Consider the following 18,117-nt stretch of genomic DNA (forward strand, 5'->3'; position numbering starts at 1 on the left):
AAGTTTCAGATTTCTTCTCCACTGGGGCTCTAAAAAGCTGCAATCACCCAATCAGTCATGTCCCCTGATATTAAGGTATTTATATCCCCCTTCTAGAGGGTTGCTAAAAAAGTGTTTTTGGGATTAACCTAGGAAATGGCTTTGGATTTTTAATGTTATTTTTTAAAAAACCCAATTAAAAGATGCTCTTAATTGAAAAGTACTTGAGAAAACATGTATTAAATGGCAGGTAAGGAAAAAAAGGTAAGATTCTGTTAATATGGTAGTATTAGATTTTAGACCAAACTTGGGGGTCTGAAGAATATCTAAAGTAAGATGTGTCCTTAAAAGTTACTTAGCAGCATTCCTTCCTTGCAGAGACCATTAAATTGGCTTTCTGATTTGTTCATTTTCACCATGCCTAGTGCAAATTAATGTGAATGAATAGTTATAAAGGGGAGTTCCTTTTTTTACTTCCTTTTACTGCCTTTCATCCTTCTGCACAGTTGGCTGTAGAGTATGATGTTCAGAATTTAGGGATTCTGTGTGTGCCATCTGCGATGCATGCATTTTTTAAACTGTTTATGTGATATGTACATGAAACAGCCCAAGAAAAACATGCATTGCTGTTTTGTCTTCTCTCATTACTTCTTATTCTACCCTCTGCCAGTCTTTCAGGTTTGACCTTCTCTAAGAGTTCTGCTCTAGTTCTCTCGCTCACCCTCTCTCTTCTCTAAACTTCTTCAGTACTGAGGACTGTACTCGTTTAGCAGTAATGCCATGCTTTCTTATGTCCTTTGGTTTTAAATTTGAGGTATTTTTGTTTTTTTTCTTCCAAATTAACATTTTCTTTCCCTGCCATCTAGCACAAGTACTGTGGATAGTGTGAACTAAAAGAACATTTTGTTTCAGCAAGCCATGGTGTTCATTGAATGCCTTCCCTGTGCCAGTTACGAGGGCTATAATTGTGGATGAAATAGCAAAACAGACTCTGCCCTGGAAGATCAGAGTCTACTACAAGAGTTTAAAGTTTGATGGAATTCAGATGTAAAATGTCCCCTTCATGGTAATCAGTGATGCACATTTACAGTTCCACTGAAAGGAAAAGCTCCGGTGGGACATAGCTCTTTGTTTCAGTCAGTGACATATCCCCCGTGCCTGGCGCAATGCCCAGTAAATAGCAAGTGCTCAATAAATACTTTTTAAATTAACTTTGAAAAGTTTTTATGTAGGTAGGGTTGTTCCTGCAGGGCTGAGATTATAGGCAAAACATAATGTATACCTTCTTTTTTTGGTGTGTCTCCCAGTCTTATACCCCAGAGAAATCAGTCTTGAGTATTCACCTTCCAGAAATGTTATATTCCAGTCTTGTGTATCCTTCCAGAAGTATTATCAATATTATATTATCCTTCCAGAAAAATCAGCTTGAGTATCCTTCCAGAAATATTATACGTGCTTGAAATGTATTTATTTATTTGCTTATATTTATTTTGAGACAGAGCCTCACTCTGTCATCCAGGATGGAGTGCAGTGGTGTAATCACAACTCATGGGAGCCAAAGGTGCATGCCACTATGCCAGACTAATTTTTTTGTATTTTTTGTAGAGATGGAGTTCCACCATGTTGTCCAGGCTGGTCCCGAACTCCTGAGCTCAAGCAATGCTCCTGCCTTGGCCTCCCAAAGTGCTGGGATTACAGGTGTGAGCCACTGCACCTAGCCTGTACTTTATTTTTTATATGAATATAGTATATTTATTTTTTTTCCCTGAAAATATATTAGATATGTCCATATCTATATATAGTCATATTATTTTGGCTATTGCATAGTATTTTATTGTCTGAAGAGATTTTGATTTATTTAACCAGAAACCTACTGATGAACGTTTGAGTTATTTCTGATCTTTTGCCCTTATAAGCAATATTACAATAAATATACTTGTTCAACAGTCATTTTACAACCCCTGAATGTAGGACTTTTAGTATACGTTTCTAAAAGTGTAATTTCTATAAAAGTCAAAGAGCTTATGGCCTTTGTAATTTTGATAGTATTGCCAAATTGTCCTCTACAGAGAGTGTCGGTGTGCCATTTTGTGTACTCTTACACTCTATTGTCTCTGTAAGCTTTTTTACCTATCAAATCAGAAAAAATTAGAAACTGATTTTTTCTGACTTGATAGGTGAAAAAGCTTATCTCTTTTGGCTTTAATATGCATTTTTATGTGAATAAATTGGAACATATTTTTCTAATTTCCTTTTATATATTATGTCTTTATAACATGCTCAGTCTTTAATTTGTCTATTGTCCTTTATCTTATTGATGTATAGTTGCTCTTTACATATTTAGAAGAACATTCCTTGGCTATTTTTGCTTGTTTATATTTCCATGTGTATTATAGAAACAACTTTTCTAGTTATTAACCCCACTCACCTAGAAAAACTATCCCTTTGATCTTTTTATTTAGATTATGTCAAATTTGTAGATGAATTTAGGGAGAACTGACAGTTCTGTGATGTTCAATCTTATTTCCTAAGGACATATTTTATCTTTACATATGTTTTTTGTTTTTAAAAGGTAATTTTTTTTTTTTTTTTCTGTGGAGACGGGTTTCTTGATTTCTTGCCCAGACTGGTCTTGAACACCTGGCTTTAAGCGATCCTACCTCCTTGGTCTCCTGAAGTGCTGGGATTATAGGCATGAGCCTTCACACCTGGCCTATTTAAGGTTTCCTGAAGAAAAAAATTAATGACATGTTAAAACTATCCTAGAATATCTTGTAAAAATATGATATAAAGGAAAGATATATTTCACTTAATATTCATATTTTATTAAAATGTCAGTCCTTTCTAAAATGACCATTATAAAATCCAGAAGCTTAAACATTTCCTTTCTGATCATTTTCTTCTCTTTTGGCAGGCCCAGAAGTGGAAAGTGAGGATGACTCTAATCTCGAAGGCAGAGATCCTGATACTTGGCATGTTGGTTTTAAGATCTCATGGGACATAGAGACCCCTGGTTTGGCGATACCCCTTCACCAAGGAGACTGCTATTTCATGCTGGGTAAGCTTTGGAAAATCAAAATTATATTGCAACTCTAGTGTCTAAATTTAGAATATTGGATATATATTTTGAATATGTCTTATCAAATAAACATTTGGAGTGTTTTATATTAATAATGAAACTTCTTTATAAGAATATGTAACTAGGTTTTCTTTTCTGAGTTATTGCTAAAAATTTCTTTTTTTTTTTTTTGAGACAGAGCTTTATTCTTGTTGCCCAGGCTTGAGGGTGGCAGCTCAATGTCTGCTCACTGCAATCTCCACCCCCCAGGTTCAAGCGATTCTCCTTCCTCAGCCTCTTAAGTAGCTGGGATGACAGGCACACACCACCACACTCAGCTAATTTTTGTAGTTTTGGTAGAGATGGGGTTTCACCACATTGGCCAGGCTGGTCTTGAACTCCCGACCTCAGGTGATCCACCTGCCTCACCCTCCCAAAGTGCTGGGATCAGAGGCATGAGTCACCATGCCTGGCCCTAAATTTTTTTAAGTTTTTTTTTTTGAATTCTAAGTAGCTGTGAAGTTTCTCAAATATGCTAATCATTTTTCTGGATTCTTATCAGAGCTATTATATCATCCAAGTCAAGTTTTACTTGTCAGTAAAACTTTTAAAAATCCTTCCCTGTCTATATTAGTTTTTAGTAGTGAGAGAGTTTTTTCTGGTTTTGAGTGTTGTTTCTTCTCAGGAACAGCTGACCTGACAATGGGGTCTTTCTCTCAATTTGTCATTTAGCTCTTCGGGAGGCAATATCTCAGCTGTGGTTAGGCTAACTGAAGCAGTGGGGTTTGTTTTTTTCTTCTTTGCTGTAAGTTTTTAATTTTATTTTTGGACTTTCTACTTGTTTTCCAATGTGCCATGTGCAAACAGTATTCTTTTTTACTCACAAAGCTTCCTAGAGTTTATTCTCTATTTGGCTCTAGTTCCTGATTATTTGTGGTTTATCTGACTCCTCTCTACCTGGAGAAATCTACTCATGTGTTGGTTGGAGCTAGGAAGAACCAGGGCTGAAGCCCAGTGATTATGATAAGAGTTGATTCTCAGTTAATTGAGTATTTTTGAGTCTACTGTGCTCCAGGTACTGTGTAAAGTTCCAGGGGAGATATTGGAGGTGAATGTATCTTGGTTCTTGCCTTTTTGGAATTCAGAATATGGAATAGCTCTTTAGGCCATTCTACCATTAAGCATTTTCCAAATTTCAGCTCATCAGCTTCAAGATTTTGGTCATATCCATGGACTTCTGCCTAAATAAAGTAACTTTTTAATCTTTCACCAAATCAAATTTATTTTAAAAGGAGATTTTACATTACTGTCATAAATGGAAATCTAGTATCACCAGGCATAATTAGAAGGATTTTAGAAATGTAAATATAGAGAAACCAGAACAGTACTAAGTGCCTGCTACTTTCGTTTGCTGGAGATCTGAGTCTGAGTCCTATTTTGTGTTTGTTAAAAAGGGAGATTAGTAACGGTTAGAGAGGTGTTAACTGTATCATGGTACCAGTCTGAGACTTTCTCCTTAATGTCTGTAGGAGGATTGGAGGATCATTGTGTAGGGACTCTTTCAAATCGTGTTGGCTCAATGGCATTTAATGCAATGTCCCTTTACCTCTTAAATTCTTCTCTTGGGGAGATTTCTGCATTTGCTGAACACCTGTCTAAGTATGCCCTTAATCTCTTGCCTTCCATTTGAATATTGCATTGCAGTTTACACATCAGTGTCACATAAGCAGCCTCAACTTCCTGTCGGCTTTGTGAGGGACATGGCAGAGAATGTTCTGTTTTTAAGTGACCTTCCTAAGGTCACTTAGTTATGAGGTAGAACAGGGACCAGAATGGGTGGCAGGCATCTTATGCAGTGCTTTTTCTATACTAAATTGGGCTATTTCAACCTGATCCCAGTACACTGATATACACTGAAATCTCTTTGTGGGAATGTTTTTAGTGTTAAGGTTCTCTTTTCCCCACTATCTCTCCTGCCTGACCTCAGAAACTAAGTTTATTTTCTGAAGTCCCTACCCCCTCACTGAGTGTCATTTATAGGTAAACTTTATTTCATGTTTTTTTTGTACCACCCAAATATGGACATTTGGCCTGGGTCCTAATAGGTGTTAATATTAGCTAACAAATCACTTTCCTTTGGATACTTTGTTCAGAAGTTTCTGTTAGCAATGTATATCTTTGAAAGAAATAAGAGCCAGAATGGTATCTTTTAAAATAGCTTTGTAATTTTTAAAAATATAAAAGTGGCCAGGCACTGTGGCTCACACCTATAATCCCAACACTTTGGAAGGCTGAGGCAGGTGAATCACCTGAGGTCAGGAGTTCAAGACCAGCTTGGCTAACATGGTGAAACTGTGTCTGCACTAAAAATACAAAAATTAGCTGGGTGTGGTGGCACACGCCTGTAATCCCAGCTACTCGGGAGGCTGAGGCACGAGAATTGCTTGAACCCAGGAGGTGGAGGTTGCAGTGAGCTGAAATTATGCCACTGCACTCTGGCCTGGGCAACAGGGCAAGATTCAGTCTCAAAAAAAAGTAAAAATAAAATTAGTAAATATGTACTTTAAAAATTCAGCTAATATTACATATATTTAACAATATCTATGTGTTCTTTCTGACTAAAAAAGCAATATATGCTTATTTGAGATAAACTCTGGGAAGTGTGAAAGGAAAAAAGAATATAAAAATCAGATTCATGCCTGATTTAATATATTTCTTTTCTGTCATTTTCTATACATATGTATGTCTGGAATTGTAGTAATATGAATAAAAACCAGATTTACTGGGAATTAATGACAAATATTATTTTAATCTTCTCAACAACCCAGAGAAGTAAATATTAGCTATATTGCAAAAGAAGAAATTGAGGTTAAATTTATGTAGTTGCTTAATCATGGCTACACAGCTAATATTAAGCATGGATAGTATCTCGTCATCTTATCCCACTCGGGATCTGATGCCCCATGTGGGGCCACTCTTCCTTCTCCCACGGGGATGCCCTCCTCACCCTACTCGGCATTGACCCCTGCTCAGGGCTCCTGTGCCGCCTTCTTTCCCTGGCATGATGCCTCTGCCTCACTGAATGGCTTTAGGACTAAATTGTTCAGGAAGGGAAGAAAAGAAGATAACAATGTTCTGTTTGTTTGTTTGTTTGTTTGTTTTGGTTGTACAGGAAAGATGACATTGTTCATATAAAATACACATATTCTCTCTCTCTCTCTCTCTCTCTCTCTCTCTCTCTCTCTCTCTCTCTCTCTCCGTTTTTCTTAAAGTTATGGGTTTCTCAGGGTTTACGAACTGCTTTATAGGCTGGGTGCAGTGGCTCACGCCTGAAATCCCAGCACTTTGTGAGGCCAAGGTGGCTGAATCACCTGAGGTCAGGAGTTCAAGAGTAGCCTGGCCAATGTGGTGGAACCCTGTTGCTACTATAAATTCAAAAAATAGCCAGGTGTGGTGGGGACCCTGTACCCAGCTACTCGGGAGGCTAAGGCAGGAGAATTGTTTGAACCCAGAAGGTGGAGGTTATAGTGAGCCAAGATCGTGCCATTGCACTCCAACCTGAGTAACGAGCATGAAACTCCATCTCAAAAAAAAAAAAAAAAAAATGGGATTATAATCAAAATATTAAATAATGACATTATTCATTTGATTTTTATGTTATAATGAATATACATTGGATCCCTTTGAGCCATTGTACATGATAAGCAGAAGTTAGTGTTATTTTATAGGAGCTGATATCCAAGACATAATGTAAAATCTTCTCTTGATTTCCCATGTCTTATTTTTAGATGGAGGTGATATAGTTGGTATCCGACCGAACTGTGCCAAACACAGCACAGTGTATCCCAAAGTCTGCATTTAGAATATATATTTTATTAGGATGTCATATTTGATTTCTGAAATGAATCTTCCTTCATCTCTTTTTTAAAAAATTCAAAAAGTAAAAGCAACCATAGTCTAATGCTGCCTTTTCTCTTTACTTTAAAATCCAAATAGCATAAGGAGACCCGTAGAGGGAGGGACTTCGGCCTGGTGTTGATATCTGAAATCTGAACTTCATAGCACTTATGAAAAGGAAACAGTTTAGCTCAATTTATAATAATATATTGGTCTGCAGAGGAAGTGCCGACTGAACCCTGCTGTCTCAAGTAAATACTCCAGGGGTGTCTGATGGGGAACGTGTCGGGTGCTGTAATAAATCCACTGCCTGTGGAAGTGAGTGAAGGCCTTGCTGGCAGTGCCTGAGGACACGCTTAACTAGGGTTGTCACGGTTTTACTTTTAAATTGGAATCTTTGCCCTAATCTCAGAGTTAGACATGACCAGATTTGCAAACAGATTTACAATTTTCACTAATTTTCCAACCAGGACTTCAAAACACACTCAGAGAAAAAAAAAAATACACTCTGGTCTTTCTCAGAGTAGGATGATTTACTTTGCCACAGATGTTTTCCATAGACTGAATGTAACCAGGGAGTTAGGGACTTAAAAGTGGCTTGGAGACAAACCGTGGGTTTGTTTTTTGTGGAGCAGATTATACAGTTCAGGGGACATCAACAAAATTATGTTTATTAACCAGGAGCTGGGTGTGGAGGTGGGATATTTCAGGACAAAGGTGAGTGCTAGGTAAACATTTGGGGCAAAAGCACCCCCCTTTCCCCCCTTAATTTATTAGTGTTATTCTTTACATGACAGCATTCATGACTCTGTTCTCTCTGCTCTATTTACTTTTGTTTCTTAAACCCAACTAAGTATCACTTTCAAGTATCTGTTGTTACTGTAACAATCAACAGTTTCAAAACTTCAATTGCCCGGTAAAAATTCCACTGCAAAGAAAGAAAACTGCAATAGAAATATACATGCACAGCTCCTCTTTTTTGCTTTTGCTTTACCTTGTCGACAGTTGAGGGTAGAGTAATGAAAGGACCGTAGGATTTCTATCAGGTAATCGGGGCCCAGACTCATCACATTGTCTGTGTATTGCTAGTGCCTCTATGAGTCTCTGCCTTCACTGTAAAATGGGAGCCTAATGACACTTTTTTCCCAGAGTTTTTGTGAGTATAAATAAGAAAATGTATGGGAACAGGCTTTGCAAGCTTTAATTTGAAAGTGCAGACTTGTGAAGAGTGGGAACTGGACCATGGCATATTGCAGAACCAATGAGGCGAGTGGGTGATGGAAAAATGTGGAATGCTGGGTTCGTATCCTGCTTCGTGCTGAGTCTTGTCACCTTTGCAAAATACTGTTCCATACGTATATTTGCCACATATAAGAACTACAAGGAAGGGAAGTTTTACCAGTGGATTCTTGAGGGTGAGAAGAGTCAACATCTGGTCCATTGGTGATCAGAGCCCTGTAGTAATCAGTCTTTGGTTGAGGCCGGTTTTACTTTTAGAGCCTGGCCAGTAGTTTTTTTTTTTAATAGATTAAGTTCACCTTCCTTGAAATACCTGTGGCTTACAGGCAGCAAGACCCAGAGCACAGAAATGTTTGATGTGGTTGAAGCTGTAAATTGCCATGCTTCTATTTTTTGACTCAACATGGCCACTCTAGTTGGATTCTGTAGCCCTGTGAGCAGGAAAGAACAGAGGCCTCTAGGAGTTTCAGCTTAACCGAGGGTTCCCTTGGGACTGAACTTGGAAACTGTGTATCTTTGTAAATCCTCCAGGTGTCCCTCAATTTTGCCTTGATTTAGACATTTTATTCAAAGGAAAAAGCTTTTGTTATTTCTTTCTCTGACCCCATTCCCTTCCTCCCCAACCTCTGAATGACCAACCAAAGTAAAAAGTACATATAATTTACGGCTTAATCATAAATTAAAAATAATTATGCTTTATTACCTCTCATGGGTCTTGAAATGTAGGTGCTATGTTCTGCTTTCTGCCGAGGCAAGGGAATAATACAGAAACCAGTAATAAATTATAACTTCAGGCTGCAGTTGGTAAGCTTGAGGAATTGCTATTTAAGTGGAACGCGCTTGAACAGCCAAATGAGCACCTGTCATGTTTATTTTCACTTTGAAAAGTAGAAACATGACAGTATAGTTTCAACTGCTTGTCCAATATGAACTTCTGGCATTCTTGGTATCTTCCCAGGAACTGCACTCTTTGTTTCTTGTATTCAATCTTTTTTTTTTTTTTTTTTTTTTTTTCAGGGGTGAGGATGTATCTTTCCTCCTGAAACTTTTAGTTTAAAATATGCCCCCAAATGTTGACATTTTCAAACTTGTGCTTTTTGACTTGATACTTGATTTTTGTTTTGTTTTTGGATTTGATAGAGTTAAGGAGAAGGCCATGACTTGTGGAATTTACTCTGAGGATAGGGATCCGAGCAGGTTTCCAAGTACTTGAAAGGCTTTATCTACCTATTAAACTTTCTTATTACATCCAGGTTTTGCTTATTTATGTCTGTCTCTATCATTTATGTCTTGAACTTTACTTGAAATGCATGTCTTGAGTGCCTGCTAAGGTCCAGGCATTGTGCTGGCAGATTTGATGTATTTTGTTTATTCCTTGTTACAGGGCTATTAAATAGTAGACTCTCATTTTGACACTCATTTCTTTTTTCTAGAAAAGAAATTAATGGAGATTGATTACTAATGGAGACAGAGCTTCTTTTAAGGCTATGAAAATGCTCTAAAATTAGTTTGTGGTGATGGTGGCACAACTCTGTGAACATACTAAAATACATCGAAATATTTATATATATATGTATGTATATATAATTTTTGCAGCTCTGGAACAAAGGAGAATTAGATATTTAAAATGAGTGAATTGTATGGTATGTGAATTAAATCTCAATAAAACTATTTTTTTAAAAAAAAGAAACTGAAGCTTAGAGAAGTATAATATCTTGTTCAAGGCAACATTGCCTGGTGAAGCTTTTGTTTGAATCCAAATTTTTCTGAGGCCAAAACTATTCTTTCTTCCACTGACCCATGCTGTCTCTACTAATTATATAGTCATGGTATCTTTTTCTTTAAAAATGGGGGGGAAAGGCCGGGCGTGGTAGCTCACACCTGTAATCCCAGCACTTTGGGAGGTCGAGGCAAGTGGATCACGAGGTCAAGAGATCAAGACCATCCTGGTCAACATGGTGAAACCCCGTCTGTACTAAAAATACAAAAAATTAGCTGGGCATGGTGGCGCATGCCTGTAATCCCAGCTACTCAGGAGGCTGAGGCAGGAGAATTGCCTGAACCCAGGAGGCGGAGGTTGCGGTGAGCTGCGCCATTGCATTCCAGCTGGGTAACAAGTGCGAAATTCCGTCTCAAAAAAAAAAAAAAAAAAAAAAAAAAAAGGCTGGGCACGGTGGCTTATGCCTGTAATCCCAACACTTTGGGAGGCTGAGGCAGGTGGATCACTTGAAGTCAGGAGTTTGAGCCAGCCTGGCTAACATGGTGAAACCCTGCCTCCACTAAAAATAAATAAATAAAAAATTAGCCAGATACAGTGGCACACACGGTAATCCCAGCTACTTGGGAGGCTGAGGCAGGAGAATCAGTTGAACCTGGAGGCGGAGGTTGCAGTGAGTCAAGATCGTGGTACTGCACTCCAGCCTGGGTGACGGAGTGAGACTTTATCTCAGAAGAAAAAAAAAAGGAAAAAAATGATTGAATAAAAATAAATGAACACACATGTATTCTCATTCAAACTTTGTGGAACTGTGTGAACTAAAATGTAGACATTCTCTTTCACCTTGTTTTCCCATCTGGTCCTTTGTAAGCATTAACATAAATATAGCTATGTTAACATCTTTAAATATATGTTGCCACTGCTGTATTTTTTTAAAAATATAAATGATGCTTTATTATAAATATTACTCTAGTATTTGTTTTTGTACTTAATATGTGCTGGAAATTTTTTTTATGTCAGTATGTCATTCATATTATTATTGCTATTATAAAAATACTGCATGCACAAGGAAATAAAAATTCCAAGATCTAAAATGGAAAGTTGAGGAAGTTCTAAAATGGAAAGAAACTCCACTTATCCCCAAGTTTCATTTCTTCGGGATAACTGCTTTTCACTGTATTTACCTTTTATTCTTTGATTACCTCCCTAACTCTTAAACATATATATGCTTATACTTTTATTTCTTTTTTTTTTTTTTTTTTTTTAATTTTTTATTGGATTATAGGTTTTGGGGTACATGAGCAGAGCATGCAAGACAGTTCCGTAGGTACACACATGGCAGTGTGCTTTCTTTTCTTCTCCCCTTCACCCACATTTGGCTTTTCTCCCCAGGCTATCCCTCCCCACCTCCCCCTCCCACTGGCCCTTCCCCTTTTCCCCCCATTAGACCCCAGTGTTTAGTACTCCCCTTTCTGTGTCCATGTGTTCTCATTTTTCATCACCCACCTATGAGTGAGAATATGCGGTGTTTCATTTTCTGTTCTTGTGTCAGTTTGCTGAGGATGATGTTCTCCAGATTCATCCATGTCCCTACAAACGACACAAACTCATCATTTCTGATTGCTGCATAATATTCCATGGTGTATATGTGCCACATTTTTCCAATCCAGTCTATTATCAATGGGCATTTGGGTTGATTCCAGGTCTTTGCTATTGTAAACAGTGCTGCAATGAACATTCGTGTACATGTGTCCTTATAGTAGAACGATTTATAGTCTTTTGGATATATACCGAGTAATGGGATTGCTGGGTCAAATGGAATTTCTATTTCTAAGGCCTTGAGGAATCGCCACACTGTCTTCCACAATGGTTGAACTAATTTACACTCCCCCCAACAGTGTAAAAGTGTTCCTTTTTCTCCACATCCTCTCCAGCATCTGTTGTCTCCAGATTTTTTAATGATCGCCATTCTAACTGGCGTGAGATGGTATCTCAATGTGGTTTTGATTTGCATCTCTCTGATGATCAGTGACGATGAGCATTTTTTCATATGATTGTTGGCCTCATATATGTCTTCTTTCGTAAAGTATCTGTTCATATCCTTTGCCCACTTTTGAATGGGCTTGTTTGTTTTTTTCCTGTAAATCTGTTTGAGTTCTTTGTAAATTCTGGATATCAGCCCTTTGTCAGATGGGTAAACTGCAAAAATTTTTTCCATTCTGTTGGTTGCCGATCCACTCTAGTGACTGTTTCTTTTGCTGTGCAGAAGCTGTGGAGTTTCATTAGGTCCCATTTGTCTATTTTGGCTTTTGTTGCCAATGCTTTTGGTGTTTTGTTCATGAAGTCCTTGCCTACTCCTATGTCCTGGATAGTTTTGCCTAGATTTTCTTCTAGGGTTTTTATGGTGCCAGGTCTTATGTTTAAGTCTTTAATCCATCTGGAGTTGATTTTAGTGTAAGGTGTCAGGAAGGGGTCCAGTTTCTGCTTTCTGCACATGGCTAGCCAGTTTTCCCAACACCATTTGTTAAACATGGAATCCTTGCCCCATTGCTTGTTTTTGTCAGGTTTATCAAAGATTGTATAGTTGTATGTATGTTGTGTTGCCTCCGGTGCCTCTGTTTTGTTCCATTGGTCTATATCTCTGTTTTGGTACCAGTACCATGCTGTTTTGATTACTGTAGCCTTGTAGTATAGTTTGAAATCCGGTAGTGTGATGCCCCCCGCTTTGTTCTTTTTGCTTAGAATTGACTTGGCTATGCGGGCTCTCTTTTGGTTCCATATGAAGTTCATGGTGGTTTTTTCCAGTTCTGTGAGGAAAGTCAATGGTAGCTTGATGGGGATAGCGTTGATTCTGTAAATTACTTTGGGCAGTATAGCCATTTTCACGATATTAATTCTTCCTAACCATGAACATGGAATGTTTCTCCATCTGTTTGTGTCCTCTCTGATTTCGTTGAGCAGTGGTTGGTAGTTCTCCTTGAAGAGGTCTCTTACGTTCCTTGTGAGTTGTATTCCAAGGTATTTTATTCTTTTTGTAGCAATTGCAAATGGCAGTTCGCTCTTGATTTGGCTTTCTTTAGTCTGTTATTGGTGTAGACGAATGCTTGTGATTTTTGCACGTTGATTTTGTATCCTGAGACTTTGCTGAAGTTGCTTATCAGTTTCAGGAGTTTTTGGGCTGAGGCAATGGGGTCTTCTAGGTATACTATCATGTCGTCTGCAAATAGAGACAATTTGGCTTCCACCTTTCCTATTTGAATACCCTTTATTTCTTTTTCTTGCCTGATTGCTCTGGCTAGAACTTCCAGTACTATATTGAATAGGAGTGGTGAAAGAGGGCATCCTTGTCTAGTGCCAGATTTCAAAGGGAATGCTTCCAGTTTTTGCCCATTCAGTATGATATTGGCTGTTGGTTTGTCATAAATAGCTTTTATTACTTTGAGATACGTTCCATCGATACCGAGTTTATTGAGGGTTTTTAGCATAAAGGGCTGTTGAATTTTGTCAAATGCCTTCTCTGCGTCAATTGAGATAATCATGTGGTTTTTGTTTTTGGTTCTGTTTATGTGGTGAATTACATTTATAGACTTGCGTATGTTGAACCAGCCTTGCATCCCCGGGATGAATCCTACTTGATCATGATGAATAAGTTTTTTGATTTGCTGTTGCAATCGGCTTGCCAATATTTTATTGAAGATTTTTGCATCTATGTTCATCATGGATATTGGCCTGAAGTTTTCTTTTCTCGTTGGGTCTCTGCCGGGTTTTGGTATCAGAATGATGTTGGTCTCATAAAATGATTTGGGAAGGATTCCCTCTTTTTGGATTGTTTGAAATAGTTTTAGAAGAAATGGTGCCAGCTCTTCCTTGTGTGTCTGGTAGAATTCGGCTGTGAACCCGTCTGGACCTGGGCTTTTTTTGTGTGGTAGGCTCTTAATTGCTGCAACTTCAGACCTTGTTATTGGTCTATTCATAGTTTCAGCTTCCTCCTGGTTTAGGCTTGGGAGGACACAGGAATCCAGGAATTTGTCCATTTCTTCCAGGTTTACTAGTTTATGCGCATAGAGTTGTTTGTAATATTCTCTGATGATGGTTTGAATTTCTGTGGAATCTGTGGTGATTTCCCCTTTATCATTTTTTATTGCATCTATTTGGTTGTTCTCTCTTTTCTTTTTAATCAATCTCGCTAGTGGTCTGTCTATTTTGTTAATCTTTTCAAAAAACCAGCTCTTGGATTTATTGATTTTTTGAAGGGTTTTTCGTGTCTCAATCTCCTTCAGCTCAGCTCTGATCTTAGTTATTTCTTGTCTTCTGCTGGGTTTGGAGTTTTTTTGATCTTGCTCCTCTAGCTCTTTCAATTTTGATGATAGGGTGTCAATTTTGGATCTCTCCATTCTCCTCATATGGGCACTTATTGCTATATACTTTCCTCTAGAGACCGCTTTAAATGTGTCCCAGAGGTTCTGGCACGTTGTGTCTTCGTTCTCATTGGTTTCGAAGAACTTCTTTATTTCTGCCTTCATTTCATTGTTTACCCAGTCAACATTCAAGAGCCAGTTGTTCAGTTTCCATGAAGCTGTGTGGTTCTGGGTCTGTTTCTGAATTCTGAGTTCTAACTTGATTGCACTATGGTCTGAGAGGCTGTTTGTTATGATTTCAGTTGTTTTGCATTTGTTGAGCAGTGCTTTACTTCCAATTATGTGGTCAATTTTAGAGTAGGTGTGATGTGGTGCTGAGAAGAATGTGTATTCTGTGGATTTGGGGTGGAGAGTTCTGTAAATGTCTATCAGGTTTGCTTGCTCCAGGTCTGAGTTCAAGCCCTGGATATCCTTGTTGATTTTTTGTCTGGTAGATCTGTCTAGTATTGACAGTGGAGTGTTAAAGTCTCCCACTATTATTGTGTGGGAGTCTAAGTCCTTTTGTAAGTCATTAAGAACTTGCCTTATGTATCTGGGTGCTCCTGCATTGGGTCCATATATGTTTAGGATCGTTAGCTCTTCTTGTTGTATCGATCCTTTTACCATTATGTAATGGCCTTCTTTGTCTCTTTTGATCTTTGTTGCTTTAAAGTCTATTTTATCGGAGATGAGAATTGCAACTCCTGCTTTTTTTTGCTTTCCATTTGCTTGGTAAATCTTCCTCCATCCCTTTATTTTGAGCCTTTGTGTATCCTTGCATGTGAGATGGGTTTCCTGGATACAGCACACTGCTGGGTTTTGGATTTTTATCCAATTTGCCAGTCTGTGTCTTTTGATTGGTGCATTTAGTCCATTTACATTTAGGGTTAATATTGTTATGTGTGAATTTGATACTGCCATTTTGATGCTAAGTGGCTGTTTTGCCTGTTAGTTGTTGTAGATTCTTCATTATGTTGATGCTCTTTAGGATTCAGTGTGATTTTGGAATGGCTGGTACTGGTTGATCCTTTCTATGTGTAGTGCCTCTTTTAGGAGCTCTTGTAAAGCAGGCCTGGTGGTGACAAAATCTCTGAGTACTTGCTTGTTCTCAAAGGATTTTATTCTTCCTTCACTTCTGAAGCTCAGTTTGGCTGGATATGAAATTCTGGGTTGAAAGTTCTTTTCTTTAAGAATGTTGAATATTGGCCCCCACTCTCTTCTGGCTTGTAGTGTTTCTGCCGAGAGATCTGCTGTGAGTCTGATGGGCTTCCCTTTGTGGGTGACCCGACCTTTCTCTCTGGCTGCCCTTAGTATTCTCTCCTTTATTTCAACCCTATTGAATCTGACGATTATGTGCCTTGGGGTTGCTCTTCTTGCGGAATATCTTTGTGGTGTTCTCTGAATTTCCTGCAATTGAGTGTTTGCCTGTCTTGCTAGGTGGGGGAAATTTTCCTGGATGATGTCCTGAAGAGTATTTTCCAGCTTGGCTTCATTCTCTTCGTCCCCTTCTGGTACACCTATCAAACGTAGGTTAGGTCTTTTCACATAGTCCCACATTTCTTGGAGACTTTGTTCATTCCTTTTTGCGTTTTTTTCTCTAATCTTGGTTTCTCGTTTTATTTCATTGAGTTGGTCTTCGACTTCAGATATTCTTTCTTCTGCTTGGTCCATTCGGCTATTGAAACTTGTGCATGCTTCGCGAAGTTCTCGTATTGTGTTTCTCAGCTCCTTTAATTCATTCATATTCCTCTCTAAGTTATCCATTCTTGTTATCATTTCCTCAAATCTTTTTTCAAATCTTTTCTCAAGGTTCTTAGTTTCTTTGCATTGATTTAATACATGATCTTTTAGCTCACCAAAGTTTCTCATTATCCATCTTCTGAAGTCTAATTCCGTCATTTCGTCGCAGTCATTCTCCGTCCAGCTTTGTTCCCTTGCTGGTGAGGAGTTTTGGTCCTTTCTAGGAGGCGAGGTGTTCTGGTTTCGGGTGTTTTCCTCCTTTTTGCGCTGGTTTCTTCCCATCTTTGTGGATTTGTCCGCTGGTCGTCTGCGTAGTTGCTGAGTTTTCGATTGGGTCTCTGAGTGGACACCCTGAATGTTGATGATGAAGTATTTCTGTTGCTTGGTTTTCCTTCTACCAGTCTAGCCCCTTCGCTGTATGACTGCTGAGGTCCGCTCCAGACCCTGCTCGTCTGGGGTGCACCTCTAGCAGCTGTGGCACAGCGAGGGATGCTACCAGTTTCTTTTTCTGCTCTCTTTGTCCCAGGATGGTGCCTGCCTAATGTCAGTCTTTTGGATATAGAGGGGTCAGGGAGCTGCTTGAGGAGACAGTTTGTACTTTATAGGGGTTTAATTGCTGAGCTGTGAGCTGTGTTGTTCATTCAGGGCTGTTAGGCTGCTATGTTTGATTCTGCTGCAACAGAGCTCATTAAAAAAACCCTTTTTTTTCTCAAATGCTCTGTGTTGAGGGGTTTGGGCTTTATTTTTGGATGTCCGTTGAGGTCCTGCCCAGCTAGGATGCAGACTAGCCACTGTTTGCCTGCTGAGGCTCCGCCCTGCTGTTGTGAGGCTCGCCCTGGCTCCGCTGTTCTGCTGTTCTCCGCCACGCCCTGTGGCGGAGTCTCTGTGTTGTAGCGTGTTACCTCGGCAACGGCAGGCTGTGTCAGCAGTGGACGTGTATCTCAGTAGGGACGGGTTGCCTCGGCAACGGCTGGCTGCGTCAGCAATGGGCGTGTATCTCAGTTGGGGCGGGTTGCCTCGGTAATGGTGGCCGCCCCTCTCCCTCAGAGCGTCTCGGGCCGTCTGCATGGGGCTTGTTTGAAATCGCGGTTTTGTTCGTCCCACTGGGCCAATCCTAACGCTCTGTTTCTGCAATCCCCTGCGCTGGCCCCCTGTCCCAGTCTAGCTCAGTCACAAGTCCAGCCCTCTCACGTCTCTGTTTGCCGGTTCAACGGGGCACCCGGACAAGTGCGCCCTGTGGGGAGCGCTGGGTAGGGCCGGCCGCCGCCATCCCGGCTGCCGGCTTCGCCAGGCGGAATATCTGCCTGGCGTCCCGCGTCTCCTCTTCACTTGGGAATTTCCCCGTTCTGTGGGCAACAAAGATCGGTCTGGAAATGCAGCTCAGACTCACCTCTCCGCAGACACAAGGAGAACTCCAATCCTGGGTTGTTCTCACAGTGCCATCTTGAGTCCTCCCCCTATACTTTTATTTCTTTAATAACTTGAAGCACTCTTGGTTATTGGTCCGTTAAGAATGACAGAGGCAGGCAGATTTCTTGAGCCCAGGAGTTTGAGACCAGCCTAAGCAACATGGCAAAACTCCATCTATACAAAAAAAAAAAAAGCCAGGTATGGTGGCACATGCCTATAGTCCATAGTCACAACTACTTGGGAGGCTGAGGTGGGAGGATCACCTGAGCTCTCTAGGTTGAGACTGAAGAAAACTGTGTTTGTACCACTGCGTTCTAGTCTGGGTGACAGAGCAAGCCCCTATCTCAAACAAAAAAAAAAGAAAGAAAAGAAAAAGGAAAAAGAATGATGGAATTAGTGCTCTGATATTACCTCTTGTTCTTGCAAAATTTGGCTTTTACTTTTAGTGGTTTTTTTTTCCTTAATTGTTTGCCTTTAGAACCAGTTTACAGATACTTTCTCTTATGTAATATGGAGAATTAAAGTTCTCTTTCAGCCATATCCTTACGTTGATATGGTTGAGGTTTACAACTTTACATACAGTTCTATTATTTTGACAAGACTAGCAAACTGAAAAGTTGATCTGAAATTAGAAAACCAGTACATAATGATGTTTATGTAAGTGTTGTTTATTGCAAAAC

The 18,117-nt window shown here is 39.4% G+C and overlaps 1 protein-coding gene across 5 annotated transcripts in view; it reads left to right on the plus strand.

Moving 5' to 3' along the window:
* The window catches only part of FTO (FTO alpha-ketoglutarate dependent dioxygenase), a 431,427-nt gene that overhangs the window by 141,075 nt on the left and 272,235 nt on the right, over positions 1–18,117 (plus strand). For 3 of the 5 annotated variants that reach the window (XM_008985872.5, XM_035282684.3, XM_078358136.1), the window contains one exon: positions 2,894–3,037. In XM_008985872.5, coding sequence (XP_008984120.2) covers positions 2,894–3,037 — 144 coding nt within the window. Of the gene's footprint in view, positions 1–1,584; positions 1,678–2,893; positions 3,038–18,117 lie in introns of all 5 variants that reach the window. The other 2 variants (XM_035282681.3, XM_035282682.3) reach the window with 1 other exon arrangement.

This window comes from Callithrix jacchus, chromosome 20, assembly GCF_049354715.1.
Source record: "Callithrix jacchus isolate 240 chromosome 20, calJac240_pri, whole genome shotgun sequence".
In the NCBI taxonomy this organism is placed as follows: Eukaryota; Metazoa; Chordata; class Mammalia; order Primates; family Cebidae; genus Callithrix; species Callithrix jacchus.